Source organism: Malus domestica, chromosome 04 (genome assembly GCF_042453785.1).
Source record: "Malus domestica chromosome 04, GDT2T_hap1".
Classification (NCBI taxonomy): Eukaryota; Viridiplantae; Streptophyta; class Magnoliopsida; order Rosales; family Rosaceae; genus Malus; species Malus domestica.
This window is the reverse complement of record NC_091664.1, coordinates 29,119,112-29,137,490: the sequence shown is the minus strand read 5'-3', so window position 1 is coordinate 29,137,490 and position 18,379 is coordinate 29,119,112. Positions and strand designations below refer to the sequence as shown.

Here is an 18,379-nt window from a genome sequence, read left to right as displayed (position 1 = left end):
GTGACTCGAGAGCGCAAACAGAGATTCTTAGCTATTCTCGGTTTAATGAAAACGGAGATTCTGAACTATTTTCAGTTTTATATAAAGAGATATTAGATATGTATTTCTCTCATCACGTGATGCTACACGTAAAATTCTCCCAACGGGAGAACTAAATATCAGATAACATAGCCCATAGGCATCTGCAAGAATCAATAATGTTACAGAAGGCTAGAACAAGCATCTGATCGTGTTAGATCCGCACAGCACAAGGCCCCCGTCTCTTGCTGTTGCTGGCCATCTAAGCACGACAAGTTTTGCGAGAACAGGCTATGAAGCTGTTCAGTTGGTGGAGGAAACGAGAAGAAAGCATGCAGCATTGACAGGCCAGCAGTCTTTCTTAGCCAGACTTTGATTTGGTTCTGGAAGCACGCAGTCTGCTCGAGAGGGGAACAATGACCTCGAGAATATTCTGGAAGAATCCTTTATCGTAAATGTTATTCTTAACCACAGCCTCTGCATCTTCGAGTGGGGATCTTCGGAACATGGCTCTCCATTTGCTCTCTGGAGGTTTTCTTTCACTACTTATCCCACTGATACTTGCTTTGAGTGCCGCAGAACTCGCCCTTGCTTCATTTAGCTTCTTCTGCCAACTTACGTAGTCTTGCCACTTATACGTCTGTTTCAAAAGAAGTACACACGATAAGTTCCACTGTTTCAGCAACGAAAGAAGCCACATTCTTTAAAAGTTTCTTTTTCCGGGGAGTTCTTCTGTTGCAGCGGCGAAGCCTAATGAACCATCCCCGCCTGATTGAGTATTACCTCTATGTCCTTCCCTTCTTTGGAACTTTACCAAGATATTAACAAAATAAATTATTGGACAAAGTCGGAGAGAGAAATAGACCTCATTAGTTGTAGTGTTTGTGAGACAAAGTTTTGCATGGTAACCAAAGAAACCCGCCAATAGCAGTGCAACTATTGCAAGAAACACCATAAGAAGTATTTGAGTGTTGTAGTCCCCCAACAACCACTGTCACATATCAGAAAAACAAAATTAAGCAATCAATGACACGGAAAAGCCGAAACAATGGTCAATGCAATGAGCAACACTCAAAACTGCAGTTCATAACTGGAGACATCATGGACAGTGAAGACTGACTAGGCCTTTTCTACAAATTCAAAGTGAAAAGTTAAACACCCAGCACAAGCAGCCTCATCTCCATGTAAAGACGGTCTTTTTCGTGTCCAGAAACACAATAATAGCAAGGGATCGCCAGAAGTGCAGTAAATCAGCTTGACAATGAACAGAGTATACAAGTTTTTTCACTAATGTATGCTTATGGAAACGTTTTTGAAATGTGCAGAGAACAAGAATGCACAAAAAAGTAATAAACTTTAGACATTTGAATTATTTTCTCAACTGAAATTTACTTTAATGTCCTATAGATAACAACCACAATATCATTGGAAGCTACTGCTCGTCTCAATCGCCAAAACAAAACAAATCAACTTACCTGCACAACATGTGGTGTTAAACCGCAAAAAGAATTATCTACACCATAATAAACTGCAATGAAGAATTAGGGAAAGGAACGCCAGTTAGGTTCAGAACTTCAGATGCAACACTATCATCAAGTAGGAGGCTTGGTGCGAAACTCAATTTACCAAATCAACTTACCAGTTAGAATTTCAATAACTTTGTATTCTTTAACTTGTCCAGCAAGAATTAACCCAATGGCCACTGTTCCATATATGCAAAGTAAAGTGTGCCTGAAAAAGCACTAGATAAATGATAACAAACACACAAATAAACGAAAACAACATATAACCTCACAGCTATAATAAAGTTAAAATTGGTTGAGCATTTAGACTAGTGACTTTAAGACAGTGGCTTGGAGTTTCTCCAGTGTAATTTGCTGTGAATTTCAAGAGTGAAACGGAAAATTGCACGCCCTAAAACCTCATAATAGACCGTAAGTTCTAAAAGTTTTTTTTTTATCTTTATTCATGTCAACATGATACACCAAGAAAGGATTGCTAAATTTCAAACGAGATTCTAGATGGTAGCCTCGATTATCAGTAAGCACATTATCAAACCGTAAAACATTGCTACCCAACAAAATCTCTATCAACATGTGTAATAAATTAATTGGGAAGCATAGGCGGTGGATAAAACAAAAGGCCATACAACACAAATAAACATTCACTTACTGCATCAGACAGAAGAACTCACCACAAAAGAAAAGCTACGAAGTACTGGGTGTTTCTCTCACCTATACAATTATTCTGTTATCAAACAGTGGTGTCAAATTTACAATAAGCAACAAATGGAATGTCCAAATATGAAGGAGGGAATGGACGAAAAAAGAAGAATAGTTAAGAGCGTTCCAGACCATCCATCCACAATGATGATCAAAACGGGCAACACATCGATCACATACACTGCAATGCTTTGACCTAGCAGGTCTGAACCACAGAAGAAGAAGGACAAGAAAAAAGGAAATTAAGAAAAGAGAAGGAAGAAACAGAGATCACATAAAAAAAAACGAAAACCATGGAAAGAATCAAATAAGTCATTGAGGGTGAGAACTTACTTCGGAATTTTGCATGTTGGACATTCTTTCTCAGAATATATAATATTATCATAGGGATAAGCAGAGAGATACAGAGAAACATTATCAGCCCTTATTGTTCCTGGATCAGAAAAGCTAGCTAATAGAAAGAGCAGAACACCAACACCAACAGCCCACAAGCTTGCATACCTGAAATAAACAAACTTGCTTAGAGGATCCTGTACTAAGAAGACTTTACGTAAACTTAATCTTTGACGCGTACCTGTGAATTTCACTAATATAATAGCCAGGAATGTAACTGAAGGAAGAAGTTGCAACTAAGTAATAGGTTCCTCCTACTATTGCAAGATACATGAACTGCAATGAAGCAGAAAGCTAATGATTAATCCCGAATCAAAGACAGAGAGAAAAAGAGTTCCTAGTTTCTACATCACTCAGCGTAAAAATCGAAGGCACTCATACGTTACACCTAGTTTTTCTTCTTCTATTGCAGCATTTAACCACCTAGATCCTAGGGACTGACCATTGACCAATTCCTAATGATTCTTTCAAATTTACCAACTTTAAGCACATTCATACATCGCTAACTTGAAATACCGTAACTTGGGAGCATCAGATCCTCCATCCTCAAATTCCTCGAATATTTCTTACCACATTTCCTCACAATTTGCCTCCTCGCTAAAGATTTCTCATTTCATGCTTACTCTAAGCAGAAAAAAACCAGCAATTTAACAAAATGCACTACCAAATCGCACGAAAATTCCATTGCAAATGCACATCCATAACACGAAAAACCAAACCTTTCGATGGGTCATCCAACAAAACTGAGTTCATATTTAACCAAAAGCAGCACCACCGTAACCCCGAATGAACCATAATTGAACCCACAGATCCAATTCTCAAAAAACCCACAAAAATTTACAACTTTATGAACAAAGTCAACCAACCAGAACCCAAATTTCCAAATTTCCAAATTTCAATCACAAAAACAACACAAAGACAATTCCGTTTCTGGGAAAAAAAGGAACCTGTAAGATTGGATTGGGTCGATCACAGCAGAAATATTCCACGGAGGCTATGGCATTAGTACCCCTGGCTCCAAACACAAACCCAACAAACCGTCTGCACAGAAATATCAGAAATTAAATCTTAGAGAGAGAGAGAGAGAGAGAGAGAGAAAGAGAGGGTGCTGAACTGGAAGTAATCGTAGGCGCCGAAGGTGAGGAAGTGGTTGATGCGTTGTATGGGGGTGCCGTCAAAGATGGGCCATTGGCCGCAGAGGAAGGAGACTAGAACGAGTAGTGTGACTAAACCATGGCACACCAGAATCCACTGTACCTCCATTCTCTCTCTCTCTCTTCCTTCTGTACTGTTTCTCACTCCTCTGACTCTCTATCTGACCGACAGAGATGAGAAAGGCCGCCGGTTGATTTCAGGACTTGCAATTGCAGACTGCGCGCGTCTTTACCAAGAATGCGTCAACTGCAAAAACGATTTCAACAAAACAAAAGGAAAAAGGACAAATTGGTAAATTTATTTAAAAGGTTCATTATACCAAATAATAAAAATAAAATAAATATAAGAATAAAATAAAATATAAAAATAAAAACATAGGGTGGGAGAGTGATTAGAGTAGTTCCACCGCGGAACCTTTAGGCCGGCACCTAGCCAATCCACTCCAGCCGAGCAGATAGGCTAGCACCCAGCCTAAGCTGGTCTCTAGACCGACTTAGAATGTGCTGAGCGGTATTAAATATCGATGATATCGGAAATATCGGTAGTCTAAAAATACAAAAATTTCGATGGAAATATCGGGATATTATCGATATCAATAAAAATTGAATAAAAACTACGAAAATTGTAAGAAAAACTTGGAAATTTTTATTGAAACTTTGCAGAATGTTTATTTAGTCAATTATCTATTAGTTTATCACAAAAAAATTGGAAGGAAATGCATTGCATGATGGATTTAACTGATTTAAGTTGATTATATAACGAGCTGGTAAACATTGTGAGTGTAGAAAATATGTAGTAATTAATCAAAGAAGTTTAAACACACCATAATCATTTATATATAAAGAATTAGTACAATATTTTACACTTTATATATTGCATGGTAAGATACATGAGCGACTTAGTACCATATAGAGTTCCTACAAGGTTCAAAATTCTGACTATCTTCATCATCTCTATGCGTAGAGTAAGTGTATTGTGAAGAGTAGTCATCAAATGATAAATCCCCAAAATAGTTTTGCATGTAATTGTTAACATGCCACCCATATGGATCCAAGATTGGTTGACGTTGTCCATAAGCAAAATCATTTGAAGACTGAGTCTCAGATTCTTTCCATGAGTCGCTCGATTCCATCCCAACAAGAATGGGATATGAAGGGTAGGGAAATCAAAACGGACAGACAGACGAAGAGATAGAGAGAGCAAATCAAAGGGAAAAGAGACGAAACAAAATGGAAGACATTTCCAGTAGCTTCAAAAAGTAGGGTGAATATATTGAAGACCAAACCTCACGATCACTGACACGTGGGCTGGATATTTTGAAAGCAGGTTTGGATTTTTTTTTTCTTTTCTCGGATAACACACACGGACTGACACATGGGCTGGATATTTTGAAAGCAGGTTTGGATTTTTTTTTTCTTCTCTCAGATAACACACAAACACACACACCCCACTTCCACACACACACAGAGACCACTTCCTTGTCCCTCATTCCTCTCCTCATTCATCTCCAGTTCTCCCCTCATCTCTTCTCTACAAGTCTTCTTCCCATAGCAAACACACACACACACACACACACTCCACTTCCCCGTGTTTCCCCCTTCCCCAATCCCTCGAGCCTTCTCCCTCATTCATTTCCTTGTTTCTTCTTCCCCGGAGCACAGACCACCACACTCACACCCGCCGAGCACCACAGTGGCACACACTCCGGCAAGCACCATCACCACCTAGGGACCGTTCCTCCTCCCTTTCTCACCTCCCGGCGACCACCATCAGGCAAAGGGATCTATCAAACGGTTTGATTCAAACCCGAGCGGATTTTGGGATCCAGAGAAAATGGATTTTTCATTTCCGACGACGGAGGCGCAAATCTTGGGTCTGAGCCTGGATTGCAGAGAGAGATCTGGGCAGCTGCGACGACGCAGCCTCGTCTACCTTTCCGACGACGGAGCCACGACGATTGTTTCGATAATATCAAATATATCGCGATATTTTGACGACAATTAGTGATAATATCGCGATATTTTGACGACAATTAGGGGGATACAGGGAAAATATCGATCTTTCAGAAAAACGATAATATCGACGATATTTTGCCGATATTATCTATATTTTAGTTATTGGCTGAGCCCTTGCCTAGCCTACATGACGCCAGGCGATACCGCCACACCTCCCTGAGCTGAATTCGAAGCTCTCTGCTTTCCTTCCACCAACACCCCAACTCGAGCTTCCATATCCAAAACCCTCGCTCTCTATCTTTATCTCTTTCCACCTCTAGAAAGCTTCAATTTTTCCCCTGTCTTTGAATTCGGGTCGGGCAAAACTTGGTTGATCTCACATGGGTTTTGGCAGTTTGAAGAGAAGAAAAGGAAGGGAAGAAAAAGTGGTGAAACTGTGCTTGACCTTATAGTTGGAAAATCTGGGAAGAAAAAGAAGAAGGAATCCAGAGAAACCCTTTTGAGAAAAGTGTGAAGAAGGAGAACTTGTCAGAAATTAATAATATTTTAATAAAATTGACCAGGCTATTTTGTTTTTTTTGGGGGGGGGGGGGAGAGATGCATTTAGCATATTATTGTTCATTGGGGTCTATCACTGTTCATTGAGTAGATTAAATAGACTGGGTGCTGGTGCATTTTTTTAGGGGTGGAATTGCTCTTAGGGTATCTATACAATAGTAATGTAATATCGAACTTCCTATTTACACCAGTCAAATTAAAGACCGTAAAATTATTAATTTTTAGGAAAACTAATGAAAATGGCTTGAAAACTTTAAGTTTTAACGATAATGACAAAATAAAGGGTAAAGTGAATAGTACCAGAAATGACTTTTTAGTGTAAAGATATGGTTTTTTGTTAAAGTAAACAGCACTGAAAGCTTTTTGTTAAAGCTCCCTTATTTTTTTCTTACTCAAGTTGAACTTCCTATTTACATCATTTTTACATTTCTAGGATATGTAAATGTGAGTTTTATTCTAGTAGAAGATATGTAAGATCAAAATCTTATTTATTCTCTCTTTTTGAGAGGTGGAAAACACCTTTATGTTAAAAAAATATAAACATACATTTTGGGTTGTTTTATTCACATCACACCTCACGTTTTGTTGATTACACCTCATATACTTAATATACGCCACATTTACTTTTTAAATTTATCTTAATACGCTCCACATACTTTCCAATACTATCCTCACACCCCACACTTTCTACATTACCCCACACTGTCTACTTAAAATCCAAATCAAAATCAAAATCCTATGTTCGTCTCACAGGTTCATCTTCGCCACCATTTTCAAAAACGAGTATTGTCCAATGATCATGGGTAGAAATTTCTATGAGGTGTAAAGAGGAAGTGCCTCATCTTCAAATCAATGGTTTAGGGTTTAAGGTTTATGAAGAAAAAGTCTGACCAAACTCCATTAGTATCATCTTGCTTCTTTCTTTGTGCATCTTTGAGGACCCCACTTTTTCCTCTAATCTAGAATTGTTGGACTTTTGAGATATGTCGAGTTAAGGGGTTTCTCAAATGGTTTATCATCTATTAAGAAACTCGAATCAAGTGCGAAACGAAAATTTTATCATACTCTTTTTTCAATTTTTAATTCTTCCATTTTGGAGTTTCTATCAATTAAGAATTTTAAGGTTTCTCTATTCAATTAACTACAAAGATTTTTGCCCATTTCGCGGGGTTAGTTTTCAATAAACTTCATCGATTTCTATCAATTAGGGATTTTAGATTTTACGTGTGTGTATTCATCTATAATCATCTTGTTTGGTAGTTGTTAAAGTTTTGTTCTACAATGGATTGTAGGAGTGACTTTGAGAGTTTGAAGATAAAAATATGAAAATAATTTGGGGTGTATTTAGAAAATAATTTTATTTTTTAAATTCAAATGTGGCCTAAATAGTCATTTCATAATAGGATATATAAGTCATTTAATAATAAATTTTTATGTGTGGTTTATTCAACAATATGTGGGGTGTTAATAAAAAATCATACATGTAACATGCCACATCAACCAACAGAGATGGGATGATGTGCTGTCACATCCCGGTCCGGGCCCCCACCATATCCCGGGCTCGACTCTTTTGTAGCACGATATTGTCCGCTTTGGGTCCCGACCACGCCCTCACAGTTTTTTTCTAGGAACTCACACGAAAACTTCTCAGTGGGTCACCCATCCTAGGAATGCTCTCGCCCGAACTCGCTTAACTTCGAAGTTCCATGGAACTCGAAGCCAATAAGCTCCCAAAATGCCTCGTGCTAAGTAGATATGAGAATATACATATGAGGCTTACATAATTCACTCCCCTGAGCAATGTGAGATGTTACAATCCACCCCCCTTAGTGGCCTGACGTCCTCGTCGGCACACCTCAGGCCAAGGATTGGCTCTGATACCAAATTGTCACATCCCGACCCGGACCCCCACCACATCCTGGGTTAGACTCCTTCTTAGCACGATATTGTCCGTTTTGGACCCCGACTACGCCCTCACGGTTTTGTTTCTGGGAACTCACACGAGAACTTCCTAGTGGGTCACCCATCCTAGGAATGCTCTCGCCTGAACTCACTTAACTTCGGAGTTTCAATGGAACCCGAAGCCAGTAAGCTCCCAAAATGCCTCGTGCTAAGTAGAGATGGGAATATACATATAAGGCTTACAGGATCCACTCCCCTGGGCGATGTAGGATGTTACATATACCTTATAAGTACATGCCCACCTCCATATAGCACGAGGCATTTGGGGAACTCACTAGCTTCGAATTCCATCAGAACTCCGAAGTTAAGCAAGTTCTGGCGATAGCAGTCCTAGGATGGGTGACCCCCTAGGAAGTTCTCATCTGAGTTCCCATAAACAAAACCGTGCCGGAATAGTAAGCTCAAAGCGGACAATATCGTGCTACGGAGGAGCCGGTCTGGGATGTGTCAGAATGGTATCAGAGTCATCATGTAGTGTGGTGCGAGTGTGCCGACGAGGACGTCGGACCCCTAAGAAGGGTGGATTGTAACATCTCACATCAACCAACGGAAAGGGGGTGATGTGCCTTATATGTACATGCCCACCTCCATATAGCACGAGATCTTTTGGGAACTCACTGGCTTCGGATTCCATCGAAACTCCGAAGTTAAGCGAGTTCGGGTGAGAGCAGTCCTAGGATGGGTAACCCCCTGGAAAGTTCTCGTATGAGTTTTCAGAAACAAAATCGTGCTGGAATGGTAAGCTCAAAGCGGACAATATCGTGCTACGGCAGAGTCAATCTGGGATGTGACATACATTTTTCGTCCAAGTTTGGATAACCTACATAATTTTTTTTTAAACCAAAAAAAAAAAATACACTAAAACCATTTTTAATAATGCTAAAATTTCAAGCCATAACCATTAAGGTAGAAAAGTTATTTTTGAATTATGTCATAAAAGTTTCTTGTTTAAATTTTTAAGCTTTATCTCACACTATTGCACATGATCTTAGTACCTCTCTTTTCCCTTGTGTTTTTTTTTACATCCAAAATAAATGAAAGAAAGAAAAAGAAGTGCAAAGATCAAAGCTTGAGTTTTTCCGAGCATCAACAGCAACCCGCCTGCAATAGCTAGATGTCCGCATTGCCTATGGTATCCTCTATGACATCAATGCAAGCCCCTACAGATTTTCCTTCTGCCATCGCTTCTGCAAGTTTCACCCGTGCTCCTTCATGGCGGCGCAGAATTAGGACGGTGTTCAGCACAGACCATCTGACTTGGGAATCGGTTTTCTTCTGCGTGAAGCCTAAGCTTCGGAACAACGAATCCAACTGTTTCGACACGCAAACACATTTGTTAGTAAACTTCTTGCATTGCGTCCTTCGCTTTACTTGCCCTACAGGCAACCATGTAACAAGGTCAGATCTAAACCTGGTTGATATCAGCAAGACCGCCCTCGGCGTATCCATATAAGAGATACTCGGAAGCAACACCAGCTAGCGCTACGCACGCAAATTTGTTCAGCGTCTAATAAGATGCACAATTCATGAACGTTTCTCACTTCGAAATAACGGAGAATTAAAAATTTTAGAGAAAAATGGTAGTAACATACAGTGGCTGATACTTTCCCTGCATTAACCTGCAATATGGAGTGGGAACTGCTATAAATCAAGGACAATAAGCAAAGCATGACATAGAAGTTATGAGTAACTTGGAATTTGATCTGTCAGAACATCGTACTTCTTTTTATCGATGTTGGGATATCAATGAAGCTTTGCATAGACAAATGGATTCAGAAAGAAAACAATCAACAGCACGAACCCCATTCGGTGAATGAAAACAATGGCAGAAACAGAAAAGAGTATGATAATGCAGAGTAATGTAAGAAAAAATATACCTCTTCGACGAACTCAAAATCCACAAAGGCGGTCCCTGCTTGAACATTGAGAGATCCTTCCTTCTTCAAAGCCTCCAAACTGGTTAGTGTATATCCCTTTGGAAGGATGCCAACCAAGTACGCAATTAAAAAATGGCCTGCTTCGTGCTGCAATATTTTTTTCTCTTTCAGATTAACACTTCATGATGAATGATGATATTCCCACAGGAAATACAAGTTTTTCAGAGGGAAATATATGTCTACGAAGATATATATATATATGTACACCAAAAGAAGATATACGATGAGGGCACGAGAGAGATCTTACTTGAGTGACCCTGTTTCGGTATTTCTGACTAAAGGTATGACCAATTGTATCAATAACCAAGCTACCAAGTCCTCCATTGAAAGTTATCTAGGAGAAATTGATGACACAATGCAAGTCAATGAATGGTTGTAACTAAACAAAAACTGAAATGTCAAAGGGCTACAAATGATTTCCAGCGAGCGAGAAACCACTTCGGTGGATTTTACTATCTCGAAGATTGTTGTTAGCCCCTCAACTAACAGTTCAAGATTTTCAATGGCATTGATTCTGAAGACATGTATGTTCTCAGGCAAGTGTAAGGAAGTTACCGCGTCCAGAGTCCACAGAAACAACAACCCTAAAGAAAGATAGAAAATCTGTTGCGGACTAAACCCGAACACATTCCATGCTGAAACACCTCCTACCACAGCAGCAATCTGCAGGTTTCTTTCTATGGAACCGAGAGTAGTATCCACCGGGGATAGAAGAGATGACGCTTCTATTTTATTCAGCTTCAGCTCATCCAAGGTGTAAAGCCTTTGGGGTACCTGCACAATGAAATTCCATTCATTTTCCTATTTCTGCAAGGCAGCATCAAGGCACGGTCCCTTTTGGAAATGCGCTCTAGAAAGCACTTCTGCTCACAAACGCTTTCTGGAAGCGCTTCTTTCGAGTTAAAGAATACAAAACTGACTAAACGGAGTGCGAGTTTGGAAAAACCTGCCTAGCAGCACCAAAGCATCTGAGGCCACCAGGCTTGCCCTGCAAATCTTTAACAAGTGAGAGGGCTGCTCTCTCATCTCCCTTGCCCAACTCCTCATCCACTTGCTTCAAAACTTGTCGCCTCGACACGCTAAGCTCGGATGAACATATGAATCTAAAACTGGGAAATCTCAGACTCAGTCGGGGTTTACATGATGAGCCTGCATAGTGAACGTGCATCACAGTACCCATCTAAAGAAAATGCAGAAAAACCTCCAAACCAATGAAAAGAAGGGCTATTTCTTCCAACTTGTTGCAACTCTTTTGAGCCACACAAAATGGATAATCCATGTTATCTTCCTAATGAATTTGAAAAATATTGTGGTTTTAGTTGATAATTATTGTAGTTCCTAGTTCTTAGGCATGGATCAATTTTTAATGTTTGCTTGTATTTTATTCAATATGCCAAAGAGTAGAGATCTGGGTGAAATCTCGAGTGTCTAATATATCTTCATGTGAATGTCGCACTTGTTGCGTAAAAAATATTAAGAGTCACCAGGAATACATCTCTATGTGAATGCCTAAAATCACATGACATAATGTAGTCATATATACATCACCATATCCTCAACTTTGGCACAAAGTAAACTTAATTTTTAATTTATAGAATAATGAGTTATGTATTTATAAAATAATGAAAATATTGAGTTGTAAACTGTGCATTTATAAATCTTTAATTTATAGTATTTTTGTTTATCATAATTATATTTAATAATAAATTTATCATATTTTTTATATCACATTTATATTATTTCAAAAGGTTGGATTTATATTAAAACTAGGGATGAATATATAAGCAAAACACCAAGGCAACAGCTTGAACTCAAAACTCGTCTAATAATTGAAAACTCTTGTAGTGAAATTGATTTTAAATTCAAAAAACACTTTTAATATTTAAAAAAAAACATTATATTAAATGCTTTTTCAAGATCAACTTAGATTTTGAAAGAAAAAAAAATCAATTTCAAAAATATTTTCACTAAAACTGTTTTTAATTATTTTAAAGTATTTCCAAACAAATTTTAAAGTGATCGAAGAAACTAAAGGTGGATTCAATTGATTAAATGAATCTTTAATGAAAAGCTTCCAATACTATTCACTTTAACGAAAAAATCACATTTTTACACTAAAAAATCAATCATGAAACTATTCACTTTATCTTTTATTTTGTTCTTATCTTGTTCTTATTGTTAAACCTTAAAATTTTCAAACCATTTTCATTAATTTTTTCTGATCAAAAGCCTATCACAAACATTTCATTATATCATAGAAATTACAAGCACTAAACATCACAAGGTCTATTAAAAACAGCAAAAACGAAAACCATCATATTATACAACTGCGGTGACTAATCAGCATCGCTATACCACAAAGGAGAGAGAGCTAGAACTCCTGAGAGGCGGATCCGATATCGCCCTTGCCTTTTCCGACCTTCTTAGGCAAGAGGGTTTGGTGGATATTTGGCAACACTCCTCCATTGGCAATGGTCACTGCCCCCAACAGCTTGCTTAGCTCCTCGTCGTTCCGAACCGCAAGCTGGATGTGCCTTGGTACAATGCGGTTCTTCTTGTTGTCCCTCGCAGCATTTCCAGCAAGCTCCAACACCTAAACAAAATTTCACACAAAAAAATCAGATCAAACCCATAAAGTTCAAGAAAACAATGCCAAACACCGTGAAAATCTTAATCAACCAACTCCAGCGAATAAAAATTCAGACCCTGATAACAAAAAATAAATAAAAAATTGGCATTGAAAAATCCGATTGAACCCACAAAAAATCAAGAGAAACAATCCCGATCAAACTGAAACGAATCAAAGCCCCCCAATAACGAGCTAATTTAACAAATATTACTGATTAAACACATTTCAAATCCTAATAACACAACACTATACCGATTCGTATCCAGAAATTGGATTAAACCCAGAAAATTAAACCCATAACTAGGTCGACCCAAATCCAAAAACATGAAATTTCATCAAATTATAAAATCAAATCAAATTACTTATTCGCAGACGCATAAAACTAAAAACACAAAAACCCACATAAATCAAGCGCAAACTAACCTCAGCGGCGAGGTATTCGAGGACGGCGGAGAGATACACAGGCGCGCCGGCACCGACACGCTCGGCGTACTTTCCAGACTTGAGGAATCGGGCGATCCTACCCACCGGAAATTGAAGACCGGCCTTATGCGACCTCGACACAGACTTCGAGGCCTTCGGCTTGCCTCTGCCTCCCTTGGTCGACGCTCCTTCTTTGGCACTCATTTTCCGAGAATAGGCGACGGAATCACAGAAATTGGGAACGGAGAAACCCAAACCCTAGAAAAAGATCGAATCTTTGGCGACAGAGAAGTATGCGCGAGACAGAGGAGTGCTTGTGAAGACGAAACGCGAGTGGGGTTAGGGAATTATAGGAGGCGACGGTGTGATCTGATTGGTCGAGAGGGTAAGCGCACGGATCGCCAGCGAGGCACCGGTGTGGAAATTCGCGGGAATGAAATATTTGTTCTTCACTGTCCACCGCTAAGGCCTTCTCGTTTCGCGGGCTTTTTCTTTCGTCGGTGTATTTTGCCATATTCCCCCCCTGCCCCACCTAAGTTTTACATACTGTCGATTTGGTCCTTATAACTTTATTAGGCCTTGTTTTTCTTTGAACTAATAAGGCTCGTTTGTAAATACTTTTAAAATGATTAAAACTGTTTTGATGAAATTAATTTTGAATTCCAAAAGTACTTTAAGTATTTTTTTGGAAAAAGCACTAGATAAAAGTATTTCAAAAAAAGAATCCATAAATACCCAATTGTTCACGCTAACATTATCTCTCACGTTTCATTAAACTTTTCAAAACAATTGATCAATGCTTAATTGGTGTTTGTTATTTATCGTATTTTGCCATATCATTCCCCCTCCCCCCCCCCCCAAACTTCCCACAAATTTTCTTGCCAAACAAACATAAATAGCAAATGACACACAAACTGTCGTGTTTACTCGCATTTCATTCAACTTTTCATCCAAAAAAACAATATGCATGTTGTTTCAGTGATATTTTTATTTTCTTTCTAAATGTAATATAAAATTTTCTTTTATGACATATTGAAAATATGAGGATGTATGATTGTAAATTTGAAAGGCAGGAAATGACCATTACTTAAAAATTAAAGGGGAAATGATCGAAATAAAAGTTAAGCAGGGTACAATCGGCAAAATACTCCTTTCATTAAAAACCAAGAAACGACGCCGTTGTTGCATCGGGGTCAGGTGCGATTGTTTTGGGGCCTACGTCTTTACGTTTGGGTCATATTGTTATTGGGCCGTTAAATCATCAGCCCAATTGATCAAGCTTGCCTGGAAGTACAGTTACGATTTGGGTTGGGCCCACGAAACAGAACTCCGGGGAATCTTTTGAGTTGGTTCGCTTACAGCTGCCTGAATCATGATGGAAGGGTCAGATCTGTGGGAACTGAGAAGACATGAGATAAAAAGCAATAAAGCTGAAGGCCGTACCGTAATGACGTATTTTTTTACTGTACATCGTCCTGCATCTGATTAGATCCATCAACCACGTTCTTCTGTTTGCTTTTGGATTCAGGGGAAGAGGGAAAAAAATCAATGGGACATTCAAAATCCAAAAAAAAAAATTGTTTGATTGATCTCATCACTGTAGGCTTCCTTATTGGAAAAAAAAAGAACTTTAGTGCAACGGAACTGTTATTGTGATACGACAGTATTTCAAGTCCGTCACTCAATAACATTTGTGTGTGTTAAACCATGGGAATGCATGAATAGGTTGGAACATCGCATAATCGTCACATGTTTCTCTCGCCGTATTCGCATCTATGATGAAAAGATACTAAGAATTGTCTCTCGGGTGTCCATAGAACTAGCTGGGAATTCTATGGACGCCCAAGGCAAGTCGGAAGTTGGATCTTATCGGGCTCCTGCTCCAACTTCCCTCAAACCTAGAGAGAGATTCCAATCTATGCCTATTTCGTGAGCACCTTTAGTCCAGAGTCCAGACCCACAACAAGGGAGGCCCATTAGGCCCAAAATGACTAAAAGAGTGGGGATTGGGACCGTGAACTCGTTGAACAAGGACGTGGCAAAAGAAGAGCCAAAACGGCAGAACAGGACAAAGAGATAAAGTAAAAAGGAGAGGGATTAGGTGGTGAATTTTGGACCATACACATTACACATATATAACTATACAAAGATGCCTCCATTAATATTAATTCTAACATGTAACTGGGAGTATATCACATCACGACGTTTACTTATTACAAATATAAATACATTATTGGATTGTCTTGGTGGTTAATTATGAAACTCTTTTATAATCTATTGCGGTTCGCATTTAAACCCTCTTCGTTTCAAATCCTCTGCGTTTGTTTCAAACATGTAACTATTTTCTTAACGTATCTCTAACACGTGATACTGTTACATCACTAATTATTTCTCATCGCCTGATGTTGTTATAACGCGATTAGTATCTCCATCATCGCGTGATGACGATGCAAAACATATTATAATAGAGGCGGGACTTGGGGGATGATGATGATAGCATGGTTTGCTTTGGAGATGGGATATGAATCATTTAACGAAACGCCGAGAATCTCGTACGTAATGAAATTAGAAAGTTCAGGAGAGTGAGAGAAAGTACACCCAAAACTCTCATACTTAACGTATCTCTATCACGTGATATTGTTACATCACTAATTATTTCTCATCACCTGACGTTGTTAAAATGCAATTAGTATCTCCCTCATCGCGTGATAACAATGCAAAACATATTATAATAGAGGCGGGACTTTGGGGGATGATGATGATAGCATGGTTTGCTTTGGAGATGGGATATGGAAGGATGTAGAAGGAAAAAGAGAAAGGAAAGGGGAAAAGGGTTAGGCAGAAGGATCCAAAAACTGTTCCAAATTGTTGACCTAACACTTACACGAATGCTTCCAAGGGGCAGTGGGCTACAACAATAATGGTGAAAGTCCCACCCAAAGTAGAAGTTTGATGCTGAGAGCTTTCGTCGACAACGACCACTGAGCCCCTGACTCCAGAACTTACAAGATGATGATGCACCTGCTTTCCTCATGACTGCTACAGTACTAGTACTACTACCACCCTCTCTCTCTTTTTTATTATAAAAACTAATGAAAATAGTTCGAAAACTTTGAGTTTTAACGAAAATGACAAAATAAAGGGTAAAATGAATAGTATCAGGATTGACTTTTTAGTATAAAAATATGATTTTTAACCGTACATGAAGCTTTCCGTTAAATTTCTCTTTTTTTTTTCTTCTTTTTTCCTCTTTTTGATAGTTTTTTTACTTTTTTTCCAACTTTACATACAATAATCAAGATATATAAAAGAACAAACTTGCTACCTCATCATAATTATTGGGATGAGTACATTTAGATAAGACATCGTTCGACTCCTTACACATACAAAGTCGTTCTTTCTAAGGGTATGGTGGAATTCACGAAGAGCAGCACTTTATATTCATGATCAATCGGATCTTGAGGATGAGTACATTTAGATAAGACATTATTTGGCTCGTTTCATATACATGGTCGTTCTTTCTAAGGGTATGCTGGAATTCGCAAAGCAACACCTTACGTTGTTCATGATCGACTAGATCTTGATGATAGGTACATTTAGATAAAACATTATTCAGCTCCTTACAAATACAGAGTCGTTCTTTCTAAGGATATAATGAGACTCACAAAGAGCAGCACCTTACGATGTTCATAACCAATCGGATCTTGATGTGCTAGAGGAGATCGCTATGGCCATTCCAGTATCCCTATTGAGGAGATGTCAATACCTTACTTGAACAATAAAATGAAAAGTCTCTTCACACGTGTTATATATAATTTAAGGAAACTGACTTTCACTGTTTCACACATCAAATAGAAACAACAGATAATAATTAGATAGAAGTGTGTGGGAGGAAATAACAGACTAAATGACTTCTTACATATATAAAACTAAATACTATTCAATTTTAGATAATAGAAGACAAGATGGTGTCAAATTTATATGGACTTCTAATTATAGTAACAAGGATAGGACGGTGGGAGATGATAAATAGAGTTTGAAATATGTTTTTGGTTTTTATGGCTTCTTGAATGAGAGAAACACAATGAAAGTTAAGTCATACTGCCACTTCAAAACGAAAGGAAAGGAGTAACACATGCATAATTTTTCAAGGAAATTTTGACGAAAAGTTATCAGTACTATTCATTTTAATGAAAAATCATATTTTTACACTAAAAAGTCAATTATGATACTATTCAATTTACCCTTTATTTTGGCATTTTCGTTAAAACGCAAAGTTTTCAAGCTCTTTTCATTAGTTTTGCTTAATTTCAATGGCACATTAGGTGCTCTCTCATGCATGAATATTCTAGCATATATTCCATGTAACTTCTTGTACAAAAATAGAATTTTTAGCCAAATTGGTTCTTAAAATTTATTTGAAATTAATATGAATGATCTCTGAGTTTGTCCAAAATAAATCATTTTGGTCATTCCCTGGAAAATCTCTGTTAAATAACGACTCTCTGAGTTTGTCCAAAGTCAATCATTTTGGTCATTCCATGGAAAATCTCTGTTAAATAATGACCAAAATGATAAAAATACCCTTCATTTTAATGAACAACGGATCAAAATGATTTGACAAAAATTGAAAGTATTTTTATCATTTTCTCCTCATTTAACAGAGATTTTTCATGGAATTACCAAAATGATTGATAGTGAACAAACTCATGGGCCATTTTGGCTAAAAAACCTAAGAAAATGTTTGAGTTCATCTTGTAAGTGTATCTACTTTAATATTCACCCAATTGCAAGTAATGTATCATATTTCGCTTTAAGAGAAATTATATTGAGATTTAAGAATCTTTCATATGATTACCGAGCATTAAAACATGTATGACACGTGTGCAACAGTTGTTCGTATCTCACACATCGCGCGATTTGAATGAATAGATATTCGTGTTCAGATGTCAAAAGTGAATGTTACCCAAATAACAACAACAAAAGAAGGTTAAAATGAAAAGGATGCAAAGACTAATCATGATCAAAAGCATAAGTGTTGTGTTCAAAAAGTTGAAAAGCATAGAAGAAGCAAAAGAGGTTGATAAATAAGTAAGCTTTAGGTTAGCTTGTTTATGGACTTAATGA

General features: G+C 38.0%; 3 protein-coding genes across 3 annotated transcripts; all 3 read right to left on the bottom strand.

The window, feature by feature from the left end:
* Positions 1-58: 58 nt before the first annotated feature.
* On the bottom strand, positions 59-4,073 carry LOC103434111 (probable protein S-acyltransferase 17). The gene is made up of 10 exons (XM_029101477.2): positions 3,748-4,073; positions 3,581-3,674; positions 2,815-2,909; positions 2,574-2,741; positions 2,373-2,445; positions 2,213-2,265; positions 1,658-1,749; positions 1,494-1,546; positions 884-1,009; positions 59-658 (listed from the first exon to the last, which is right to left on the bottom strand). Exons 1-10 carry the CDS (start codon positions 3,894-3,896, stop codon positions 380-382), a joined length of 1,182 nt encoding a protein of 393 aa, XP_028957310.2. The 5' UTR covers positions 3,897-4,073; the 3' UTR covers positions 59-379.
* A 5,091-nt stretch (positions 4,074-9,164) lies between these two features.
* LOC103433999 (uncharacterized) lies at positions 9,165-11,697 on the bottom strand. The gene is made up of 7 exons (XM_008372312.4): positions 11,147-11,697; positions 10,756-10,974; positions 10,448-10,534; positions 10,141-10,287; positions 9,856-9,882; positions 9,675-9,770; positions 9,165-9,574 (listed from the first exon to the last, which is right to left on the bottom strand). Exons 1-7 carry the CDS (start codon positions 11,378-11,380, stop codon positions 9,374-9,376), a joined length of 1,011 nt encoding a protein of 336 aa, XP_008370534.3. The 5' UTR covers positions 11,381-11,697; the 3' UTR covers positions 9,165-9,373.
* Positions 11,698-12,348: 651 nt separating this feature from the next.
* LOC103408563 (histone H2AX-like) lies at positions 12,349-13,716 on the bottom strand. Its single transcript, XM_008347402.4, has 2 exons — positions 13,253-13,716; positions 12,349-12,793 (listed from the first exon to the last, which is right to left on the bottom strand). The coding sequence occupies exons 1-2, from the start codon at positions 13,454-13,456 to the stop codon at positions 12,572-12,574; spliced, it is 426 nt and encodes a 141-aa protein (XP_008345624.1). The 5' UTR covers positions 13,457-13,716; the 3' UTR covers positions 12,349-12,571.
* Positions 13,717-18,379: the final 4,663 nt, after the last annotated feature.

Excerpts from the sequence above, each read along its gene's own strand:
- LOC103434111 (XM_029101477.2), bottom strand. The coding sequence starts at position 3,896 with ATGGAGGTACAGTGGATTCTGGTGTGCCATGGTTTAGTCACACTACTC. Across the intron at positions 1,750-2,212 it reads TTCGTAGCTTTTCTTTTGTG|GCACACTTTACTTTGCATAT; the intron begins GTGAGTTCTTCT and ends GTGCTTTTTCAG. Across the intron at positions 1,010-1,493 it reads TAACACCACATGTTGTGCAG|TGGTTGTTGGGGGACTACAA; the intron begins GTAAGTTGATTT and ends GATATGTGACAG.
- LOC103433999 (XM_008372312.4), bottom strand. The coding sequence starts at position 11,380 with ATGGGTACTGTGATGCACGTTCACTATGCAGGCTCATCATGTAAACCC. Across the intron at positions 10,535-10,755 it reads TTCTGTGGACTCTGGACGCG|ATAACTTTCAATGGAGGACT; the intron begins GTAACTTCCTTA and ends AATTTCTCCTAG. Across the intron at positions 9,575-9,674 it reads GTCTTGCTGATATCAACCAG|TTGGATTCGTTGTTCCGAAG; the intron begins GTTTAGATCTGA and ends GTGTCGAAACAG.
- LOC103408563 (XM_008347402.4), bottom strand. The coding sequence starts at position 13,456 with ATGAGTGCCAAAGAAGGAGCGTCGACCAAGGGAGGCAGAGGCAAGCCG. Across the intron at positions 12,794-13,252 it reads TCGAATACCTCGCCGCTGAG|GTGTTGGAGCTTGCTGGAAA; the intron begins GTTAGTTTGCGC and ends AATTTTGTTTAG.